The sequence below is a fragment of the Talpa occidentalis genome, unplaced genomic scaffold, assembly GCF_014898055.3.
Source record: "Talpa occidentalis isolate TD23 unplaced genomic scaffold, MPIMG_talOcc4v2.1 talOcc4.13, whole genome shotgun sequence".
In the NCBI taxonomy this organism is placed as follows: domain Eukaryota; kingdom Metazoa; phylum Chordata; class Mammalia; order Eulipotyphla; family Talpidae; genus Talpa; species Talpa occidentalis.
In genome coordinates, this window is record NW_023601322.1 from 14,919,693 (window position 1) to 14,943,157 (window position 23,465).

General features: G+C 37.0%; 1 protein-coding gene across 2 annotated transcripts; it reads right to left on the bottom strand.

The window, feature by feature from the left end:
* Positions 1-947: 947 nt before the first annotated feature.
* POLI (DNA polymerase iota) lies at positions 948-22,701 on the bottom strand. Of its 2 annotated transcripts, none has more exons than XM_037508492.1 (10): positions 22,659-22,701; positions 21,074-21,199; positions 18,666-18,830; positions 16,221-16,373; positions 13,899-14,135; positions 12,203-12,381; positions 11,192-11,283; positions 6,564-6,694; positions 4,621-4,826; positions 948-2,045 (listed from the first exon to the last, which is right to left on the bottom strand). In XM_037508492.1, exons 2-10 carry the CDS (start codon positions 21,108-21,110, stop codon positions 1,224-1,226), a joined length of 2,022 nt encoding a protein of 673 aa, XP_037364389.1. In that variant the 5' UTR covers positions 21,111-21,199; positions 22,659-22,701; the 3' UTR covers positions 948-1,223. The 2 variants fall into 2 exon arrangements, with proteins under 2 accessions (XP_037364389.1, XP_037364388.1); XM_037508491.1 differs by lacking the exon at positions 22,659-22,701 and adding an exon at positions 22,180-22,221.
* Positions 22,702-23,465: the final 764 nt, after the last annotated feature.

Sequence of the window (23,465 nt, forward strand, 5' to 3'; positions counted from 1 at the left end):
GTGTTCGGTCAGGACCTCTCAAGGGGCTAAAAAGGTGTCAGTAGGTTGTTACTGACCTCTGGAAGAAAAAAAAAATTATTCGGCATCTAAGTTAAAACTGCCTACCTAGAAGAGAGGATGTTAAAGTTACTTTTAATTCACACTTGTATATTTTTATCAAATCTTTTCTTTAGATTATATTGGCAAAAATAACAAACTTGAGAACAAGACTCCTTGGAACCAGTCCTGAAAAGTGCTTGAGTGTATTCTAGAAACATCCTTATGTCTCACAAATTATAAGTTCACAATTTTATTGGCAAGCAAAAGTGAAGGCACAATGGTAGAACAAGGACACATACTAATTTATTAACTTTATACATTTGTTGTGTGTTTGACAACCCTTCTCTCCAAATAGGAAAGAAGACAGTAAATATCTAATCCATTGCTTATCCCTACAGACTAACTAAAATGAAAAGGATTTATTATCCAGCATTCTTATACATCCATCACCTTACACTTGTGATATCCATCCTTCCCTTAACCTGCCTGCATGGAGAGTTCCTTCTCTACAACATATATTCTCCCCACCCAGTCCCTGCCATATCATTCACTCATTCATTATTTATTGAGTGCCCTCTAGACATGACATTGTGGTAGGTTCTAGGTGCACTAAGAAGCATTAATTGAATAAACACTGCTTTGGTATTTTAAACAGTCTACTTACTAAATGATATGTAGTATTGGGCTGTCAAACTTAAATCAAAGATATGTACATGTTTAGTAGGCTAACTGGCAGAATTTCTTATCTGGCTGTTTCCTAACAGGATGAATTTCTTGAACAATTCCTTATTTCACAGAAAACTATTGTTCTTTGCTACAGCATAGCAGTGATTCCGCTATTTTTATATGTAAATATGTGTATCACCCCGACCTCCCTACACAAAACTTATGGAAAAATGTACTAATGCTGACCATGATATTCTTTTTATTGAAAAGCTATATAAAACAGTTTTAGAAATAATTGGACGATAATATTTTACATTATTTCTTCTGTAATGTGTATTTTTATGCTTCCTGTCAGAATTTACTTCCTGTAACTATTCTTGTTTTATCTGCAACATTTTATGTTAAATTTCTACATTATTGAATAATTAGTGTTTAACTTAAAAGAGCTTAATAAACTGCTAATCTGAGAACAACAGTCATCTTTCCCTTGCTTTTTATAGACCTTTTCCTGAACATACTTATTTATGTACGATGTGGAAATCTGATCCTGTTCTCTTCCAATCAGCCAAGAGTTCCTTTTGTACCTCTTCTGGGAGTTCATAAAAAACCTCAGGATCAACATCAGAAGGAAAAGTAATTTTCTCATCAGTTGAATCTTGTTCTCTAATTTCTGTAAGTCTTTCATGATGAGGGACTGTTGCTAATGGTTCCTTATGGCTATCTGCATTGCGATTTTTGGAGAAAAGTTGCTCACACTGCATATTTGGAAAAGAATGGATAATAGAGACTGCAGGGTTGGTATTTGAAAAGTGGAATCCTTGAGATTCTTTAGGTCCTTGACTCATTCCTTCATCTTTTAATCTACTGTCTAAGTAATGTGAATAATCCTTCTGGTGTGATAGGTAAGAAGAACTACTGCTATTTAAACCCGATGTTCCTGGTTCACAGGGAGATACAGAGGATGTCTGTTTGCTACTGGATAAATGATCTCTAGGATTTATGGGGCTATCTTGCTTTTGTTTTGTAGAAAAGAAAGATAATACTCCTCTGGAGGCATGCAATGGGCAGCTTAAACTTCCTTTCCTTTGAACTTGTTCTTTAGATTTTCCAGAAAGAATTTCTTCTTGAATATCTATTGGAAGTTGCTTAAAGACTTCTTGGTCAACACCCTCAGGAAGTGGGCAGACTGGGACTTCATTAATATCTCTTTGTTTAGAAAAATTTGTACTATCAAATGGAGATTCCCCCGTACTTATACTTTCAATTCTTCCAGTTGGTAGACAATCCCAATTTGTTTCTTTGTCTTTGAAAAAATCTTCTATGTGAGTGTCTTTCATTTTCTAGAACACAAGAATAAGAATAACTTAGATACTTGATAATTGCTTAAAAATTTATGCTGCTGAAGTGGGATTTAGCTATTATCTGACCAACATAATTTTATTCTACTCAATACTTCAAAGCTTTTGGCCAGTTCCAAATAACCAGAGATCCACTGGAATTATTCTCACTGTTGTATGGATCTTTATTCACTGTTTCAAGAAAAGGCTTCCTTCCTAGATAGCTCTGAGCCAGAAGGTAGGTATGAATTGGCAGACCTAGGAAGGATCTTAAGATTCATGTATTCAAGTTAATAATTCTGTGAATAAAAGAATGGTGGCCTATTAAAAGTCAATGATTTACAACTCAAAATGGATTAAAGAACTAGACATAAGATCTGAAACCATAAAATACATAGAAGGAAATATAGGCGAAACACTACATGATGTGCATATCAAAGACATCTTTACAGACACATCACCCAAAGCAGTGATAGTGAAGGCAAAGACAAACAGCTGGGACTACATCAAATTAAAGAGCTTCTGCACAGCAAAAGAGACAATAACAAAAACAAAGAGAAACCCCACCAACTGGGAGAACATTTTTACACCCAACACTAATGATAAAGGACTGATCACAAAAATCTACAAAGAGCTGATGAGACTCAACAACAACAAAGAAAATAATCCAGTCAAAAAATGGGCAGAAGAGCTAAAAAGAAACTTCTCTGAAGAGGAAATGCAAATGGCCAACAGGCATATGAAAAAATGTTCAACATCACTTGTCATCAGGGAAATGCAAATCAAAACTACCATGAGATACCATCTCACACCAGTGAGAATGGCACATATTAAAAAAACTAGCAACAACAAATGTTGGCGAGGTTGTGGAGAAAAAGGAACTCTCCTGCACTGTTGGTGGGAGTGCAAACTGGTCCAACCACTATGGAGAGCTGTGTGGAGATTTCTTGACCTACTAAACATAGAGCTTCCATATGATCCAGCAATTCCACTCCTAGGTATTTACCCAAAGGACACAGAAACATCAATTCCAAAGAGCACCTGCACCCCTATGTTTATAGCAGCACTATTTACAATAGCTAAGCTTTGGAAACAGCCCAAATTCCCAAAAATAGATGACTGGATCAAGATGTGGTACATATACACCATGGAATATTACTCAGCATTCAAAAAAGATAAACACATGCAATTTGCAGCAACATGGGTGGAGCTGGAAGGGATCATGCTTAGTGAAATAAGCCAGAAAGAAAAAGAAAAATACCGAATGGTCTCACTCATAGCAGGAATCTAGAAAACTTAAATAAGGGACCAGGAAAAAGAATAACTATAAGAAAGAAAATATCAAAATCAACAAACAACTATGAACCAGAGACACTCTATGGGGAGTGGGGGGTGGGGAAAGGAGGGATTGGGATCAAAATAAGGGGGTTGTAATTGTGTGGGGAATATAAAAATAAAATTTAAATAATAATAAAAAAAGTCAATGGTTTACCCAAGGGTTTTTAAAAATACAGACACACACAAAGGCACACACACATAGCATCAATAGTTGGTTTACTAAAAATTACTACTTCAAAGTGAAACATTTAACAGAAAGGAAGAATACTTTCATGGTAAAGATATAACATTCATATTTACATAAAATAAAGGTTTTTAAAAAACTTCAATTCTAACTTCCATATTTGTCTCATTAAAGTTTTTCACTTAAATTTTCCCTGTAGTTTTAAGCACCCCAAAATGTATATGCAGTCAAATATAACTCAGGAAACATTAACACAATAGTAACTTCAAAAAAATGAGATATTAGGGCCATTGTACTCTGAGTCCTCACTGTGTGACAGACAAATACAAAGAACTTTCACTTAGGATATTTAATTCTCATTCTACAGATCAATTAAAGTATAAACACCTTTTTAATTTTAGTTAATAAATGGAATAAAATAGTCACAGAAAGAGATAATTTGAAGACAGTACTAAAATATTATTCCCATACCATCTGTTCCCCTTTTAAGCTTAAATGTAAATGAATCTAACTGAAAAGCATATCAAATTTAGTAAACCTAAGTTTGCCAAATGGTCATACATAGGGGCTTAATTTTAGCCATTTGAAAATATAACTGACTTCTGTTTCTCTACCATCACACTGTTAATTTCTTTAATTGTAAAACAAGTGGTCATATTAATATTATAAAAATTTTAAATAATTTTAAAACCAAGAAAATTTAAATATGTTAACAAAGATATTGGTGGGCAGGGTGCTAGTAACTTATGTATAAATTATCAGACCCAAATATTTGATTTCCAATGTCTGGAAATATTTTCATATTATGAACTTATCATCATATTCCTCTACGCTGGTATATATAAAATGTCTTAACATTTCCAAATTAGGGAACCTCCGTGATGGTTTCTCTTTTATCCTGTAATGCTTATGTTTTCATCTTAGATCACAGTACAGTGTACATAAGGAAAGCAGCTAATATGACAGGTACAATCTACTAGTATGTCAAACAGTAGCACCCAACACAAACTTAGATTTGTAATTTAACCACGCAAATCCAATTAATAATGTACTTACAAAACTGCGCTTGCCAGAGTGTGAGGCTGTTGAAAATGATGGTGTCAAATAATAATCAATAGTCCCTTTCTTAGCAGTATTTATTGTTTTAAGGTTGCAGAAGCACACACTTAAAAGGGTAAGATGAAATGGCATCTTCACATTCACCATATTTCGAAAAAGTTTCATAAGTATATCAACCATTGGTGCCATCACATCACAATTTCCTAACAAAATGTTTAAGAAGACAACATCAAAACCATTATATCATAATTAATATTATATCATAACAGTTTAATCTAACTGGCATTAGGTAACAAATTAAGATCCTATTGTACAAAAATGAACAATAATGTAATATATATATAGTATATATAAATATTAAAAGAAAAAAAAGAAATTAAGATCCTAAATAGCTATTGGGATATCCTGATATAATATGATAAGCTGGGATATCGCAATATTGAAATTAAATGCCAAAAGAGCTAAAGTTTTCAAGAGATTTTGAGATAAGGGATTTCTAGTTATGACAGAGTAAAGAGGTGAGAACATCTCCCCATAAATTTGAATGATATTGGGGTCCCCCTGGTGGCGCAGAGGTTGAGTGGCGCTGGGTTGTGAAAATACCCGCGGCCTCCGCAGCACTGGTTTGATCCCCAGCCACCAGCGAGGGTCCCTCTGACTGTACCCAGTGCTTGTATAAATAAATAAATAAATCTTTAAAAATAAAAAAAGAAATAAAATTGAATGATATTGTCAAAAACAATTATTTTGAGAATCTGGAAATGAGTCAAAGACAAAGTGAGAAGCAATGATTTGTGAAAAGCTGGTAGAACTTAAGTAGGAAAGTGGGAGACAGCAACCGTACTGGTAGGAACTGTTGGCATTTCCCTTTACACAGCTCAGGTGGTACAGTAGTTCTAAACTCTGCGAGGCTGCTGAAAGCCAGCAAATTTACTGGCAGAGAGGAAGGGCCTGATCTGAGGCAGAGGGCAACAGTACACACTCAGCGGTGCTGCCAATAAAATGAACAAACTTGGTAGGAAACACAGGGAAATCACATCGCTCTCTAGAATGAAAATGCAGTTGAGGCTGGAGTGAGTGAAAGATCGTGGACCAACCAAAAAATTAAGTAGAGATCTGGAAAACAAATAACCAAAGAGGGACTAAATAAATTCTCCTCATGATTAGTTTTTGACAGAGATGCCATGAGATATTTCAACAGGGAGAGAAAATAGTCGTTTCAACAAATTCTGCATGATCAATTAGACACAAGCACACACAAATGTAGTAAGATTCTTACTTTATACAACAAAAAATAACTAAACATGGGATAGAAAACAAAAAGCTTAAAACTACAAAATCTCTAAGTAGTATGCAAATGTTCACCATTTTATGTAACAGTCAAACTAAGGAAGCAATCTAAATAGTCGTAAGAAAATGACATAAAATTATCATAGTTTTGTTTTCTCTAAACTTTGGAAACATCCATAACTGCTTACTTTTACTATCTACTAAAAAACTGAAGTTTTCTAGTGACAATTACTGATAGTTTAAAGATATTTAATAACTCATCAGTATCCCTGGTGGCAGAAGGGTTAAAGTCTCAGCGCTATCAAGCTATCACCAGCCACTGCGGCAGGAGTTCAATCCCCGGCTGACCAACATGGTACAGCAGACCTCTCCATTCTCACCCGCTGCTTCCCTCAGCAGTGTATTTCAGTAGATCTGCCTGTTCTGCTCCCCACTCTGTCTCTAGTGAATCCTCTCAACCCTGGCACCTCTGGCTTACAACCCAGTTCTTGCATGCATAAATAAATAAATAAATAAAAATAAATATTTAAAAAAAATAGCTCACTAACTCCCTCTGAAGACCCTCCATCTTTGGATGGTATTTCTAAGTCAAAGTTTGTTTTCATAAGAGTTCAACTTGTCAACAAAATTATAAGAAAATTAAACCATACCTGTCCCTAACTTCTGAATTATATGGGATGGAATAGGGCACTGCCGACTCTCACGGCTACAGTGTTTCTCAGATGTATATCGACGGATTGTTAATCTTATTGTATGTGGCTTCCTTCCATCTTGGCATACTCTAAAAACAGAGAATGTGGAAAGATTTTTTTTTAATAGTTTAGAAATATTAAAGGTGCCAGATTTGATAACAATTCTAAATACAGTTGGTAATAGGGCAGTAACCAATAAAAACCCTAGAATAGCCCAAATTAGTCTATATAATAAAACTCTGAAATTTTAATTTGCAAAGCTCTCAGACCTTAAGCAAATTGAGTGCTATCAAAAAAAGAACAGAAATAAGGCATAATTATAACAAGCTGTTTTATAAACCAAGTCCAAAATAAACCAAGTCCAAAATAAACCAAGTCCAAACTAAAAGCATATAAAAACAATAGCAGTAAACTTAAGAAGCTGAATTATTCACTGATAGAAGCAAATATATGAAAACTGACAGAAGATATTTTTATAAAATAAGATTACACAAAGAAAAAAACATCGTAACAGGATTACTGTGGTAAAACAACACTCCCCAAATAAATCTGAGAGAGTCGGTGCCATCACCATTACATAGTATATTAGAGCAATAACTTGAATGCTCAACTGTATAAAACTGTAAAGGATATATACACATGCACTATATACTATATTTAGAAAAATAAGCTCATGGACATGTATTGTACAAAGCAGTCCATCCAAGTGCTCTTAATTTTGGTATTAAAAACAAAAGCTATAAGAAAATTGAAAATTCACACAAAAAGAAGAAACCTATTTACTAGAGCAATTAAATGTCATTAAATAGTAACATTTTCATTTTTACATGTTTGGCAATGTATCAAAAATATCACAATGGTAAAATATAAATTTTAAATTGTTAAGTATACTCAAATTGAAAATTTTGAATTGGAAATTTTAGGTATTGATAGTGAATACTTTTTTTCTCTTAATGCCTTATCACAAAACTTTTCATTTGCTGCTTTAGTAAGATAATGAAATATCTTAAATGGTTCCTATAAACATATTTGAATAACTTTCAGCTTGGTTTATTAAGTTATGCAATTAAAAGGGTGTAACTTGGTACTTATATCTAATTAGGATATTTGGGGAAAAAAAGCTATATTCTATGAATCTTATACTACTGCTGGAAAATGGCTTAAAAATTATATTTTACACCTCTTACATACCTATATTATTAATTATATACTCTATAAGTCAAACACATATATACAATAATTTTTTGGCTAGTAAATTAGATTATTTTATACCTCAGTCACTGAAATAAGGGGCTCTTCATAAAAGAGGGATGTCAAGCAGAAATAAGGACAGTAAATGGTACTTCACAAGTTTAGAGCACACAGTCTCACTTCTGGGTCTTTCAGTAAGAGAACCCATAACACCTATACTTCCTGTGGTTTCGCTACATGCAGAACTGTTTCCAATGGTGAGGCATTTTGTAGTAGTTTTATAATAAGCTGAAGCGAACCAAATGACCCAGTTTCATCAGCACACTCGTAGGGCCAGCCTGAGTCACATCACTGGACCTGGATCACAGTCGCCCCAGCTGCATGCAGCAAACATGGGCAGCGTAGCTCTGCTCAGGGCATGAGAACCAGACTGCATGGGAATTGTAGGAAATTTCCTTCATCAGTTTTCTGATACTTAAAATTATCCCAAAGCTGTAGTCACAGCTAACTATCCTAGCATCATCACAGAAGCACACTTACCTAAATTGCTAAACACGTCATATACCATTTTGAAAAATCAAAGAAATGAAAGAAAATACTCTTCAATAGAATACTAGAATACACACAAACTCACACATATATGATGGCAAAGGAGTATCAGAAAATTAAATATCTTCTTTCATTTATGCCACACTATTCATACACTCATAATCCAAGTCGACACTATTCATGTATTTATAGATCAGCAACCCTGCACACTCCACTATCACTCTCACTGCACACACAGCCTCACATAACTGTCCCTTCATCTGACAGTATTTCTTTCACCAAGTCTGAGGCAAAGGAGATATAAGCGTTCTTCTGCTCTCACCATCGTTGCTGTCCTTAATAATTTCCTCTCTTTAACCATCACCCATGTACATAAACTTATGACTATGGCAAGCTTTAGAACTATAACTCCTCTTTACCTTTTTTTCATTAATTAAAAGCAAGTAACTATTAGATTAAAGACAAAGTCTTAAACTGACACTGGGAAAAAAATAAAACTTCTTTCTTTTCAATGAACTAAAATAGATACAGGTATACTAGAGGTATCCATAAAAAGCCTTGTGGTAGCTATCAGTAGCTTAAGATCTATGTACATGCATGTTATCAAAATTAAGACCAAAAGAAGAGATGGATTAAATTAGAAGCCTATAACATTGGCAGCTGCAAATTCTCATGTATCAATAAATCACCCTTAATAAATGGCACAGAGTGGCTGGTTAAAAGGCACAGAAACAAAACCCAACTTTCTCCTATCTGAGCTACAAAGATAGACAAAGGTTCCAAATAAATGGCTGGAAAACAGTCTAACAAGAAAAATGAGACAGGCATGGACAATCACATCGGATAAAATAGACTTCCAGCTGAAAAGGAAAACAAGAGACATGGATGGACATATACAATGATTAAAGGCTCAATAAAGATAGAAGACATGACACATCAATATATGCGCAAAGGAACATCAAAATATATAAGGCAACAATTAACAAATCTAGAAATACCAGTAGTAGGGGATTACTACCTCACACTATACATAAAAATTAAATGAAAAATAGGTTAAAGACTTGGATGTGAGACCTGAAACCATGAAATACATAGAACGAAACAGGAAAAACACTCCATGATAATGTCTTCACAGCAATATCTTTGGGAATTTGACTCCAAAGGAAGCAAAAATAAACAAGTGGGAATATGTAAAACAAAAAATGCTTCTGCGCAGTGAAACTATTCTTAAATGAAAAAACACCATGTTAAATGAAAGGTATTTACATATCATATATGTGACAAGGTGTTAATATCCAAGATATAAGAAAAGACAAAACACAATTAAGAAATAAACAGAAATGTAAACAACAACCCAAATTCCCCCAAACAGACAAATGGATCCAAAAGCTGTGGTATATATACACAGTGGAATACTCGATGGTCAAAAAAGACAAACTCATGCTATTTGCAGCAACATGGATGGAACTGGAAGTCATTATGCTAAGCAAAATAAGACTGAACAAAAAAGATAAATATTGGATGGTTTCACTTACATGTGGAATACAGCAAAACCAAACAAAAGTTCAATAAAAAGACAAAATTTTCAAGCTCACCATTGATCTGAGGCATACAGCAAGGGAGGTGGAGGGAGAGGGGTCAAAACAGGGGTGGGAAGGAAGAGCACAAGGGAATATGGTGATGGATTTTGGGTGCTATGGGGGTGGAACTATGGGGACTACATCTGAGGTGAGATGTAGTTACAATTACAATACAAAAATAAATGATGTAAGAAAATAAATCTAGACCAAAAAAATGGACAGAAGAGTTGGACACCTCTCCAAAGATGACATACAGATGGTCAACAAGCACATGAAAAACTGCTCATCATCACCTACTGGGGAAATGCAAATCAAAACCACAATGAGATACATCACCCACCTATGAGAATGGCCCTTATCAGAAAGCCCAGAAACAAATGTCGGTTAGGGTGTAGAGAAAAAGGATCCCTCACACAATGTTAGAGGGAGTGTAGACTGGTCCAGCCCCTAATGAAAACAGCCTGGGGGAATTCTTAAAATGTTAAAAATGGAGTTTTCAGGTGACCCAGCAATTCCACTCATTAGTATCTATCTGAAAAATGCAGGAATACTAATTCAAAGGGATTAATGCATTAATTTCAATACAGCATTATTTATAATAGACAAGTTAGGGAAACAACCTAAGTGCCTAGGGACAGATGAGTGAGCTAAGATGATGTGGTATATATATATACACACACACACAATGGAGCACTACTCAGCTATTAAAAAAAATAAGATGAATTCTTACCATTTGCAAGAATATGGATGGAACTGGAGGGGATTATGCTTAGCAAAACAAGTGAGAAGGAGAAAGACAAGTATTAGATGATTTCACTCATATATGGAATATAAGAGTGAACAAAACAAAGGAACAGACTAAACTTAACCAAACAAAACCTTGACATCTGACTGCAGCATTGAGAGCACCAGAGGAGGGAGTGGAGTGTGAGCATCAAGGTGGGGAAGGGAGGTCACTGGCCTAGGGTGGAGGTGTTTAGAGGTGAGTGTGGTGTGGTAACACATATCTTACAAGGTGTGACCCTAAGCCTGTAAGTCACATACAGTGTTGTAAACAAATGTTACCTCAATAAGAGATAATACAATTAAAAAAATAAAAGAGCCTCTATCACTATCTTTACAATAGTTTATAATGTAGAGAAATTTAGTGAGAAATGATCTTAACACTGTTTAGTTTCCAGCTAATCTGAAAATTGCAAGGCAAAGTGTCAAATATTCTTATGTATAAAGAACATATAGAATTATATGGCAAAATGGAAAAATCACCTGTTCAAAAGACTAGCAAGTAGTTCTTCAATCTTATTTTTAGCTTCAACCTCTGATGAACATTTTTTAAATGACTCCTCTTCACTAAAGGACTACCAAAGAAACACAAATAAGGATTATTGCAAACTCAAACTAGTGTATTCAATTTTCAATGTGTATGTCAAATAAATTTAACACATTCTTTACTAACTTACCTCAATTGCTTAGATTGAGGCATTTAGTTCACTGTTATATTAACTCTTCTAATCTGCAACTTATTGTACTCCACTAGAAAGTGCACTGGAAGTCAAGAAAATTATAAAGCTCTAACATCAACTCCAGGTTTTAGTGCATGGTTAGTGAGACACTTAATCTCTTAGGACTTGCATCTGAGTATGATTTGGGGCAAGTTATATAACCTTTCTAAAATACAGAATCCTTATCTTCAAAAAAGGGAATACAGGGAGAAGGAAAGGCGGGCAGGGGATACTATCTACCTCAAAGGTTTGTAGTGAGGAATGAATGGGCTAATAGAGATACTAAATATGTATATATAAAGCTCTTACTAAAGTGCCCCTCACATAGGGAACAAAACCAGTGCTAACTGGGTGATTATACTTTTCTCAATTTCCAAAATTGTTAAAATATGTAAGAACAAAGTGCTGAAGCTAAAATCTTTATCTAAAATAATGTGACAGGGCCTCCCCTGGTGACACAGCAGTTGAGAGATAGGCTGTGAAGCTGCCCGCAGCCTCTGCAGCACCGGTTAGATCCCCGGCCGCCAGCGAGGGTCCCATATGGCACACAGACCTCTCCTGCCATGCCCGCTGCTCCCCTCAGCGGTGTATTTTGTCAGTCTGCCTATTCTGTTCCCCGCTCTGGCTCTGGTGAATTCTCTCACCTTCCTGCGCTTCTGACTGTACCCAGTGCTTGTATAAATAAATAAATAAATCTTTTTTGAAAAATAAAAATAAAAATAAAATAAAACAATGTGACAATCAGTACTCATTTAAAATAAATATTAGCACATACCTGAGGTGGTCCTGAGGGCATCACAGAAGAGTTATCCTCTCCAAAACTGAGCTTCTGGATGCGCTGAGCAACTGAAATTCCTAATTCCTTTTCTAACGTTTTAGATGGAAAGATCTGAAGATCATGCACACTACTTATACCCAGGGCTTCAAGACGTTTAGCAGTTTTATAGCCAATACCTAAGCAAAAAGAAATGCATAGAGTATTACAAAGGCTTTTCTTCTGATAACAGAGCTAACCGAAATATTATAATGTGTTCTTAAATTTCACAATATTTTGCTACATTCCAACTTTTCTGCAAATTAGGTTATTGTCCTACTATTCAAGGCCTCTGTGTTGTATGATCCACTTTGAAAACCTAACAACCCTAGTAAAATAGCATGAATATGGAGGTAACCAGTAAATGCTGTCTTATAAACTGAGTGTTTTACTACGTTATGTAACACTATGCAAGTATTTAAGAATCATGTTTATTACTCATGTAAAGAAAGCCTGTCACTAGAAAAATTAAATTAGCATGTGCTTATTAGCTAACTTGATTCCTATATACAACACTACACATTTATCTATAAGTCATAAGTACCAAATTTTACCATCTCTAATACAAACAAGAGCTAGAAAGTAAATCAATAGAAATTCTTCTTATTACCAAAACTCCTATCACAAAGTTGTTGCACTACAATTCAGTCACACTTGATCATAGGAGAAATACTCAGGCAATTTAATGTCCTTTGATTCTCTAATTTTTGAAAAATTAATTCTGATTTCCTTGCACAATAAAAGTAGTAAAGCAAAGGCAATGCAGGTGTAGGGGGAATTACTAAATTACCTGTGGAGTGACAGGTATTTTCACATTTAACTTAAAAGTGAGGTGTCAACTTGGCAATAAAAAAGAAAATAGAAAGCCTGCAAAATAAAAAATGTAAGGACTCAAAAAGTAAGGCCAAGTAATAATGTTATGTCTTAGAATACAGTCCTTAATTTTTTTTACAACTTCGCATAGTGATTGTTCTTAGATCAGTCACAAAATCATCCAAAAATATTCAAATTACAACTGTACTCTATTAAGGAAGGAAAGGCAATGTATAACACATTTTAGAATCACAAACATGGGTTAAAAGTTATGACATCTAAAGGTTAAATTTTAGTTGTCTTGAAGTCATTTCCACAGAATTCTATTAAAACATGTTATTCTCTAGCACGGTCATAGAAATGAAGTTTAACAGATCCATTATTGATGGTCTATGAAAACTCATTTGATCTTTAAAGATAAATGATCCAAATAGGTCACTGAAGCCCTCAAGAAAATCAGTTTCCTTATCTTTAAAATAAAAGCTTGGCCCAGAAGCTTTAGAATGTCCCTTGTAGTTGTGATATTTTAAATATAATCCCAAAAGACCAACTGTCCTCTTTACTATAGTGTACTGTATGAGAGTATGAACCACGATGGGAAATAAAGGACCACGTTTCCAGCTTGTAATTTTCATGATCATAATCAAACTATAAAAAAGTAGATGAAACTGAAAAAGCTTTCATATATTTTCTAATATCAATTCCCTCCAAAAGACAGGTTTTTGTTTATTTGCTTTCACCAAAAGTCAAGTACACAGGCTCATAGAATTAATGACATGTATCTATAGTTTTTAAAATTAAATATAATAAAATCAATGTATATTTTTCTAATTACTTGTTTTACCTGGCATTTCCTTAATGTGATTCAAACTATGAATAAGATCTTGAGAACTTTCAGGTAGTAAGACTGTTTGTTGATTTGGTTTAAAGACGCCAGAGACTAATTTTGCCAATAGTTTATTAGAAGCCACTCCAGCACAGCCAGTGAGACCCAACTGATTATGCATGGCTTCCCTCATCTCTGCTGCAATCTGAGATCCAATAAGTAGTCTGATGTGCAAGATGTCACGCAGGTTTACAGCTATAAAATCAGAGAATGCTGTTAAAAGTAATCACAAAAAAATTTAATTTTCTTTTCTTTTCTACAAATGCATTTTCAAAGGGTACCGGTTTAACTGACCAACACTAACACCACCATCCTGCCACCTATTTCTCTAATCTTTTTCATTCACAATTCTGTAAACTGCCACAAGTGAATTCCAAGGACCTGTGACAGTGAATGCATACTGGGAGTGCTTAATGATTAACAGATTATGAAAACTAATCTCTCATAGAAAATTTCTACTGACATTAGTAAAACTTTTACTCATGCTCACCTGTTCATGGGAATAAAGAAAGTATTATATTAATAAGGAGCTAAGATTACAGTTTTAAAGATCTGAATCTAAACTTTACACCCTAAAAATATATGCTATTGAAAATAATTACAAATTTGTACATAATTTAAGAGATTTTTTATGAAAAGTATAGGGAAAGTATATAAAAACATTTTCTTAGGTGTGAAAATAGTATTGGGATGTCATAGGAAACAGCCTTTATCCACAAGAATATTAGGGATGCAGTGTCATGTTGTCTGCAACTTACTTTCAAGTGGCTCTGATCAGTCAACCAATCTACAAAGAGCAAAACAGAACAAATGTGGCAAACTACCAAGAAGATCATAATAAGTGTTTACTGTACCATTCAGACAACTTTTCAATAGCTCTGGGGAAAAAAATTTAATAAAAGCTTGTGGGAAAGGGGAAGAATTCATGAAGAATTGGATATTTTCTTTTTCTTTTTTTTTAAAAAGATTTATTTATTTATGCATACAAGAGCCGGGGCACAGGCCAGAGATGTGGGGCGTGAGAGGATTCACCAGAGACAGAGTGGAGAACAGAACAGGCAGACTGACTGAAATACACTGCTGAGGGGAGCAGTGGGCGAGTCAGGAGAGGTCTGCTTTGCCATGTGGGTTTCTCTCTGGCCAGCCGGGGATTGAACTTCTGCTGCAGAGGCTGCGGATTGCTTCACAGTGCGGTGCTTAACCCCCTGTACCACTAGGGAGGCCTTGAATATTTTCTTTTTAGGCAATGAAACCTAGCTCTCTATAATATTTTCCAACCAATGAAATTTGAATTTGCTTGAAAAATTATATAAAAACATATATGGAACCTTTTTCTACTTAGACCCTGCAAGTGACAAAAGAGCACAAGGTACAAAAGACATATGAGAAACTTCATGACTTCTTCTGAAGAGAAATGTAATTCTACTCTTTTTCTTCTTTAATATCAGGGAAGTGGAGCACTACCCTGGAGATCGGTCATCAACTCTCAAAAGGGGGAAAATGAGGAAGCTGAGACCAAGGAACAGCAAGAGGGTCAGGGCAACTCTTACAGAAAATCAAAGTAGCTTGTCTTCTCTGTAGTGTGGCATGGAAGTCACCAGCAGAGTCAGAAGAAGTTTCAAGAGTCTAATTAAATATTTACAGGTACTTATTGCAGCTTATTTTCAAAAGCAAATAGCCCTGGAAACACAATTATCCATTCATATCTTAATATGTGAAGGAGAGGAACCATTCTGCTTTCTTGTAAAAGAGATGGCAAAGTTACTGAAACTGATTAAACATGAGCTTGCAAACGATGGCGCTTAGGCCTGGACTTCCAGGAGGTATAAACTGGGAAATCAAAGGGTAACATGTAGGTTTTGGTGCCTCAGGACAATCAAAGGAAACAAGGAAAAGGGGCAACAGGGGCAAATGTAGCCAGTCTCAAAATTTCACTTTGAGATAGTTCTAGGAAAATCAAAGCTTATTATAAAATGCATATTATCAAGCCAACCCCTTAACTAAAGGATGACCTAAAGTAAGACGACCCTTAAAAATGGTGACACATGAACTATGTCAGAGAAATGCAAACTGCATGGAGCACTGAGCGACTTGTCATCAAAATCTCATCTTCTGCACACTTAGTACAACATAGCCACACTTATTTATAGTAATTTCAGATTACTTAAAAGTGGCCATACTGCTAACAAAAGTCAAAAGCTTTCAGAAAGACGGTCAATTCACTGAACATTAAGAAATAAATGTACTTTCAGGTGCTAAGTAAAATAAGAATTTACTTACACTGATTATTGTATACATGACCTGACACAGTCATGGCTGAAAGTTCATTGCTTTGAAACTGCTGTAGTCTCTTCTCAACCACTTCTGTCAGATCCACAAAATTTTCATCAAATCCAAGTCTCTCAACAACGGGACTGAATTCTTCCAACAACTCTAAGTTGAAATAATATTGGAGCACAAATGCAACTGAAGTTATCATGAGGACAGACGTCGCTATTTTTTGCTTAAAGATACAATATGTTGTTAAAGGTTTTGTGCATGATCACAGTCCCACAGTATCTTTAAATAAAGTCCTCAGTTAGCTGAGAAATTTTTTTTCCTGCATCATATTTTGAGTAAAGGCAATATTTCCCAACAAAGAAAGTTCAAAATGATATTCCCCGGACAGTAAGAGTAAAAACAAGCAACAAATATTCTGACTGCATTTTCCACAAGAGTTTTTAAAAGGCAAAACAAACTTTAAAAGTTCCAATTAGTACTGAGTCAAAAAGGTCACTTAATTTTCAAAATATACTATAAAGCAAAATTTTGATTAATTATTCCTCTGGCTTATTACACGAAGACAGTGATGGAATGGGACTTAGAAGATATGAATATCCAGCATCTAGCACAATATCTAGTCCTTAAATCAAGTGTTTACTAAGTGGAACTGAACTAAGATTTGAAATAAATTCAGGATTATCAATTCTCATTTTTAGGATTGAAGACTAATAATAGCTTTGAAATCACAGAGAATTTCTCTTAACCATCTATTGATACCAGCTAGATGGCAGAAAACAATTATTAACTTTTTATTAGATAATAATGTGACCTGGTGACCATCGAAAATCACTTCCAACATAGCAAGAAAAAAAAAAATAATCTTTTTTTAAAATTTAAAAAAAAAATGTATTTATTTATTTATTCATACAAGCACTGGGTACAGTCAGAAGCGCAGGAGGGTGAGAGAATTCACCAGAGCCAGAGTGGGGAACAGAACAGGCAGACTGATAAAATTCACTGCTGAGGGGAGCAGCGGGCACGGCAGGAGAGGTCTACGCACCATGTGGGACCCTCATCCCCTGGCCAGGGATTGAACCGGTGCTGCAGAGGCTGCGGGCAACTTCACAGCCCAGCGCTCAACAGCTGCACCACCAGGGGAGGCCCAACAAAAAATCTTTTCTAAGGAGAGACTGATAATGTAAAAAGATCATATAAAAAGATTATTTTGCATTTCCCTCATCAATTTCTGCAACTTTTCCCCCAATGTATATACCTGATGTATAACATGCAGAAAATAAAAGCTTATATAAGCAATGCTGTATAGGAAAAAAAAAAAAGGACAGGGTTTTAAATACTAAGAAGAAAAGCAAGTTAAATACAGAATCATGGGCAAAGGTGGAGGATCACTGACTATTGATTGGTGATATTGACTCTATTACTAGGTCACAAGGACAAATCATTTAACCCATTCCTAAAGTTTTATATAAACATGGCAGTTAAATTCAAAATTAAAAATATTGGTTTCCTTTATGGTATTATCTTCCCATTTTCTCTCTTAAATTTTATTTTACTTTTTTCCCTCATATTTATATAAACACCCATCATGACAGAGTTGAAATTCCTTCCAACTACATATTTGCTAACATCACTTGTAACACATAATCATCCTATTATACACTGTTTTTAAAAATCAGGTAGGGGCCTCCCTGGTGGCACAGGTGGTTGAGCGCAGCGCTGTGGAGCTGTCCCCAGCCTCTGCAGTGCGGGTTCGATCCCCACCGGCCTCGGAGCAACCCACATTGCGCAGCAGACCTCTCCTGTCTTGCCCACTGCTCCCCTCAGCAGTGTATTTTATCAGTCTGCCTGTTCTGTTCTCCACTCTGTCTCTGGTGAATCCTCTCACCCTCCTGCGCATCTGGCCTGTACCCCGATTCTTGTATAAGTAAAATAAATCTTTAAAAAAAAAATCATGCAGGGCCTCCCCTGGTGGCGCAGCGGTTGAGCGCTGGGCTGTGAGGCTGCCCGCAGCCTCTGCAGCGCCAGTTCGTTCCCCGGCCACCGGCAAGGGTCCCATAAAATAATAATAATAATAATAACAGTACAAAACACAACAAAGCAAAAACAGACAATTATAAACCAGATATACTGCAGGGGAGGAGGAGGGAGAGGGATCAGAGGGAGGGAGGGAGGAGCACAGGGGACTGTAGTGATGGTGCACGGGTGCCTTGGGGAAGGGACTCAACCTGAGGGGGTGGGGGGAAGCAAATATTGTCTAAAAAATTTTTAAAAATGATAAATGTTAAAGTAAAAACAAAAAGAAAAATCAGGTAGGACCTAAAATAAAAAAGTTATTAGAAAAAAGAAAGTAATTTATAGCATTTCACTTTTATTAAAAGACTGATGGACTGAATAGGCATCCTATATAAAAATTAATGTTAAAAGTATATTGCATATACTCTGTACCTGTAACCTTATATGACATCTCTCTATAACGAGTCAAGTCTTCTCCATTAACTAATACCAGCTGTGGACACTTTTCTTTTGCATCTCTGACACTCATAAGTTTCTTAACTCCAAGTTTCCTAGCTTCATAGTTGCAGGTAACAACCAAATATTTCTGCTGAACTCCTATGAAAAAATAAACACATTGAGAAAAATGAGGCACACTTTTAACATCTTTATTTATAACTTACTAGTTATGAATTATAATTGAATTATAATATACATTTTATAAAATGTATTTTTATTATATAATTATAAAATCATAATTTAAGTTTTAATACAATCTACTTTGCTAAGAATAAAAAAGCTCTATCTCATTTTAAAAGGACAGACTCCATGTATCAAAATTCTCTGAAGTGCAAAGAAAAAGTTTTCAAGCTACCTCCTACCTATGAATTATGACACCAACATATTATTTTTCCCAGTGCCATTTTTAATCTTTAGTGCTTTATCTACTTGAAGAGAAAAACTTACTATTAAACTGAATAGTAAAAATTATGACATGGTAGATATGGATCGATTATTTCATATACAAAAGACAATTTATGTATTTCTAGAGTTAAAAAAAGTTACCCTAAGTCAACATTATTGTATGAAATTCTTCAGTGATGAAGTACAAATAAAATGCTTCCAGGAATTTTTACAGACAATACAAAACCAGGTTAATATATATTGCCATATATAAATCTAGGTCGTTTTACCAAAAAAAAAAAAAAAATTTAAGCAGATGAAGAAAATTAAGTACAATTAAGTACCAGTTGTTGAGAAAAACTCCCCTTCTGAGTAACTATCCAATGAATATAAGCAACGTTCTGTTACAAGTACCAAACTATAGTAATTACTAAGATTCTCTCTAATAAATATAATTATTGAATTATTCTTCATAGTACTCTGTAGAAAAGATTTGACAGTGAGGTGGCACCAAGTTCCCTCCTTAGCAAACATGATTAAATTATGATACTGTATAGACTATAAAAATTCTAGTTTACTGGTGGCTCGATTGCTGCAATGATCCGTGTTTCTTTCTATAAGTTGATTACTTGCTGTCCACTATAAAAGTAACATTCATCTAAAACACAATCCTGTAGAAGAGAAAAAAGTTATGGCCATTCCCTAATGGAAAACAATTGTTTCTAAAATTGATACTATAAACAAGGCAAAGAAACATTATTTCACATCATTTTTTTACCTATCAAATTATACCTCAAAAGAGCATCTCTTGGTAGAACATAATACTCATCAATGAACTGCATTAAAAATAAGATTGGTAAATTCCTTAGCCAAACATATAGTCTTTTAGTGCAGAATTAACTTATGTTGACTCACTACCATATATGGCCAGCAAGTAGTCATATATTTGTTAAGTATAAATGAAAGACTACTTTCGCTTTCTCCAAGAAACAGCATTCTCCACTTCCTTTCAGTTGTGTGTCTTAATTACACAGTGCTTTTTTATTAAGTATTATCTACAGAGTATTGTTACAATGTTAAGTAAGGGAAGTCAGGAGAAAATTTAGGTCCCCTAATCTTAACACTGTTGACACTTTCTTAGCAAAGTTTAAAGATTCTATACTAACCTTAGCATAGCCAAAACTAATCATCTCTTTGTTCTTTCTTTAGTAATCAACTAGTTGAAATGAGCCGGGGTTGATCAAACCAAAGTAGGCACAAGAGGGTAGCAGCAGGTGTGCCTCATGTTTACACTAAAAAATAAATTCCTTACTGTATGCATAAAGGAAATTTTTGAAATTTTAATTATTTGGAATTCTGGAAATTATTTTTCCGATTTATGAATAACAATGTCAAAAACAAGTCAACAATGTAAAATTTCCCTTAGCCTTTTATTTAAAGATACTTGTGTTTTCACAGAAAGCTTGCTCTATACGCCTTGATATTTAAGACTGCTTAAAGTCCAATTACTTTGTCACAAGTTACACAAATCAAGAGTGAAATTCAAAACGGGAGGCTAGAGGGAAGCTTCCATTAAAATGCCTCTGAGTTAATGTTGTAATCCAGTTAACTCAATAAAAAATTAGAACTTTTTAAAAATAGAATATTTAACAGTATAGCAAAAATGTAGTAACAGAAGTTGTTGGGACAAGAGGCTTATTGAATTTCAAACACTGGGGAAAAGGATAAAATGTTCATCATGGTCTTTCTGTTCAGTTGGCTAAACTGGTGTCAAATTCACCCTTTATTAAATGAGGTTTTATGTATAATTTACAACTGTGGTGCAAAGATTGCTGTCTGTAAAGCACCTAAAGAACTAGCTTCTAAGATCTTTCTTCATTGGTTAATAAGAATACAACAAACACAAAGAGTAGCAAATTCTATTATACAGTGAAAACACTAACAACGTCCAGAATTACCTAGAGGTTTGCCCTTTAGTTCTGGATTTGTGATCATTTCTACTTGTGCATAAAAGCAATCCAGATCCACGTGCACTATGATCCTGGAGGAAGAACTTCCTGTTGGTACCACTTGATCTTGAACTGCTGTACAACAGGCAAAGAAATGCAAAAACACATTCAGGATTCAGGTTGCTTTATCACCTCTCAGCCATTGGTTGTTCCTTAAGATATGAGAAAAAATCCATCTAGTAAGGCTTCATTTATGTTTACTTCACATTTCTTCGTGCACTGCATTTTTTTTGCTTTAGAACAATGAACATGAGGAGGGAATCCATGGATGATACAAGAGCTAATCCTTTCACATGGAAAAGTAACATTTAGAGTAAATCCAAAGATGCAAAAAAGTTTAAATGCTGATTTGCCACCAACTTGAAAATTAGTGTAAGTGGCACGTGCTTAAATTTAAAAAAAAAAAAAATCTGATATAAATCTGAAAACAAATACAGGGGTCCCACTGAACTATACTTAGTTCCTGTATGACAGCACGATGATCTGATTTAGTGCTGTATATTAGTAACTAGAACAGTGTTTGGCACATAACAGACTATCAAAAAATACTCCCTTTACTCAAGTATTTCCTAGCTTTTAAAAGGTAGTTCAGAGCCTCCCTGGTGGTGCAAGGGGTTACACATCACCCTGAAGTAATCCGCAGCCCCTGCAGCACGAGTTCGATCCCCAGTCAGGGAGCTACCCACATGGCCCAGCAGACCCCTCCTGACTCGCCCGCTGCTCCCCTCAGCAGTGTATTTCAGTCAATCTGCCTGTTCTGTTCCCCACTCTGTCGCTGGTGTCCTCTCACTGCCCCCCAATCTCTGGCCTGTACCCCAGCTCTTGTATGCATAAATATTAAAAAAAAAAAAAAAGGTAGTTCTTTTGGGGAGCGGAAGGGGAGAGGGACGTTGGAGCAAAGAAAGGGTTAAGAGACAGATTCCAGCTCCTACATTAGCAAAAAACAAGGCCGACTAAATGCAAGGGAACAAAAAATGTGCAAAAAGTGGCAAAACCCGGATTTCTTAGTGGTTAATTTCTTAGTGGTGACAAGTGTGCCATATAGTGTTGCTAACCTTTGCAAATCTAGAGTTTTTCCAGAAGTCTACAAAAAGTGGGGGGGGGGAGGGTGGCCGAGGCAGGGAGTCCTGGTCCCAAAACCTCGAGTTGGGGGTGCAAGCACGGTCCAGGGGCCGGAGGCGGGTGGCGGGAGGCGGCCACTGAGACCCGCCTCGCCCCGGGCTCCGAGCGGGGCCGCGCCTTCCCGCCCGGGCGGGGCCCAGACCCAGGCCCTGCCGAGGGGGGCGCCCCGACGCCCCGCTCCTGCACCCCCAAACCGCCGGGCGCCTCTTCAGCTTTCGTCCGGCCGCCACTGACCCACCCGCGAGCGCGCCCCCTCCTGCTCCTCCCCCGAGCGCGGCGGCCCCAGGGCCGGCCCGAGCCCGGAAGCGCCAGGCGGCGCGGGCCGCGGACGCCGGGAACGGGGCGGGACGGCCGCGCCCCAACGGCCCCCGCCGCCGCGCCGGCCTCCGCCCGCCCCGCCCAGCTCATTTACACAGAGGGCGGCCGCCGGGCTCCTCAGGCGGCGGCGCGCCCGGCAGGACGCCCGCCGCCCCCGCCTCCGCCCGCTCCATGGCCCGGGCCGCGTCCTCACGCTCGTCGCAGCCGCCTTCCTCCGGCGACCCCACCCCCCGCGCCTCCATCCCCGCCGCGCGCGGCTTCCGGCCCTTCCGCCCGGCGTCCGGGAGACGGCCCGGCCTGCGCGCTCGCGCCTGCGCGCTCCGGCCGACCGGCCCCGGGCCCGCGTGTGCGCGTGGGCGCGTGTGGGGGTGTGTGTGCGCGTGCGTGTGCGCGTATGGCGGGGTTGGGGGGGGTTGTCGCGAGTTCGCGCCTGAGGGCGGTGTTGGGGCGCGGGGTGCCAGCCGTAAACGCTCTTTTTTTTTTTTCTTAAGGTCTTGGAATCTCGTCCCACACCACAAATTTCAACCTTTACATTTGCTTAGGGGCCAGTCTGTTATCCCGACCAACTGTTAGTAAAACTGTGAAGCTGTCCGCAGCCTCCGCAGCGCGGGTTCGATTCCCGGCTGGCCAGGGAGCAACCCACATGGCGCGGCAGACCTCTCCTGCCTCGCCCGCTGCTTCCCCTCAGCGGTGGATTTCTTCAGTTTGTCTGTTCTGCTCCCCACTCTGTCTCTGGTGAATCCTCTCACCCTCCCGCACCTCTGGCCTATACCCCAGCTAGTGTGTGTGTGTGTGTATATATATATATATATATAAATAATTGGTAACCCTTAGACGAAGATTTATGGTGACGGGGTAGGGGTATAAGGTAGAAATTACATCCGTAGTATGAGTAAGGTGG

What these genes read in the sequence shown, in the direction of transcription:
- POLI (XM_037508492.1), bottom strand. Translation starts at nt 21,110, where the DNA reads ATGATCACAAATCCAGAACTAAAGGGCAAACCTCTAG. An exon ending in ACTAAAGGGCAAACCTCTAG is followed by an intron (nt 18,831 to 21,073) that starts GTAATTCTGGAC and finishes ATTTTTTCATAG; the next exon opens with GAGTTCAGCAGAAATATTTG. An exon ending in ACTCTGGCAAGCGCAGTTTT is followed by an intron (nt 2,046 to 4,620) that starts GTAAGTACATTA and finishes CTTGTGTTCTAG; the next exon opens with AAAATGAAAGACACTCACAT.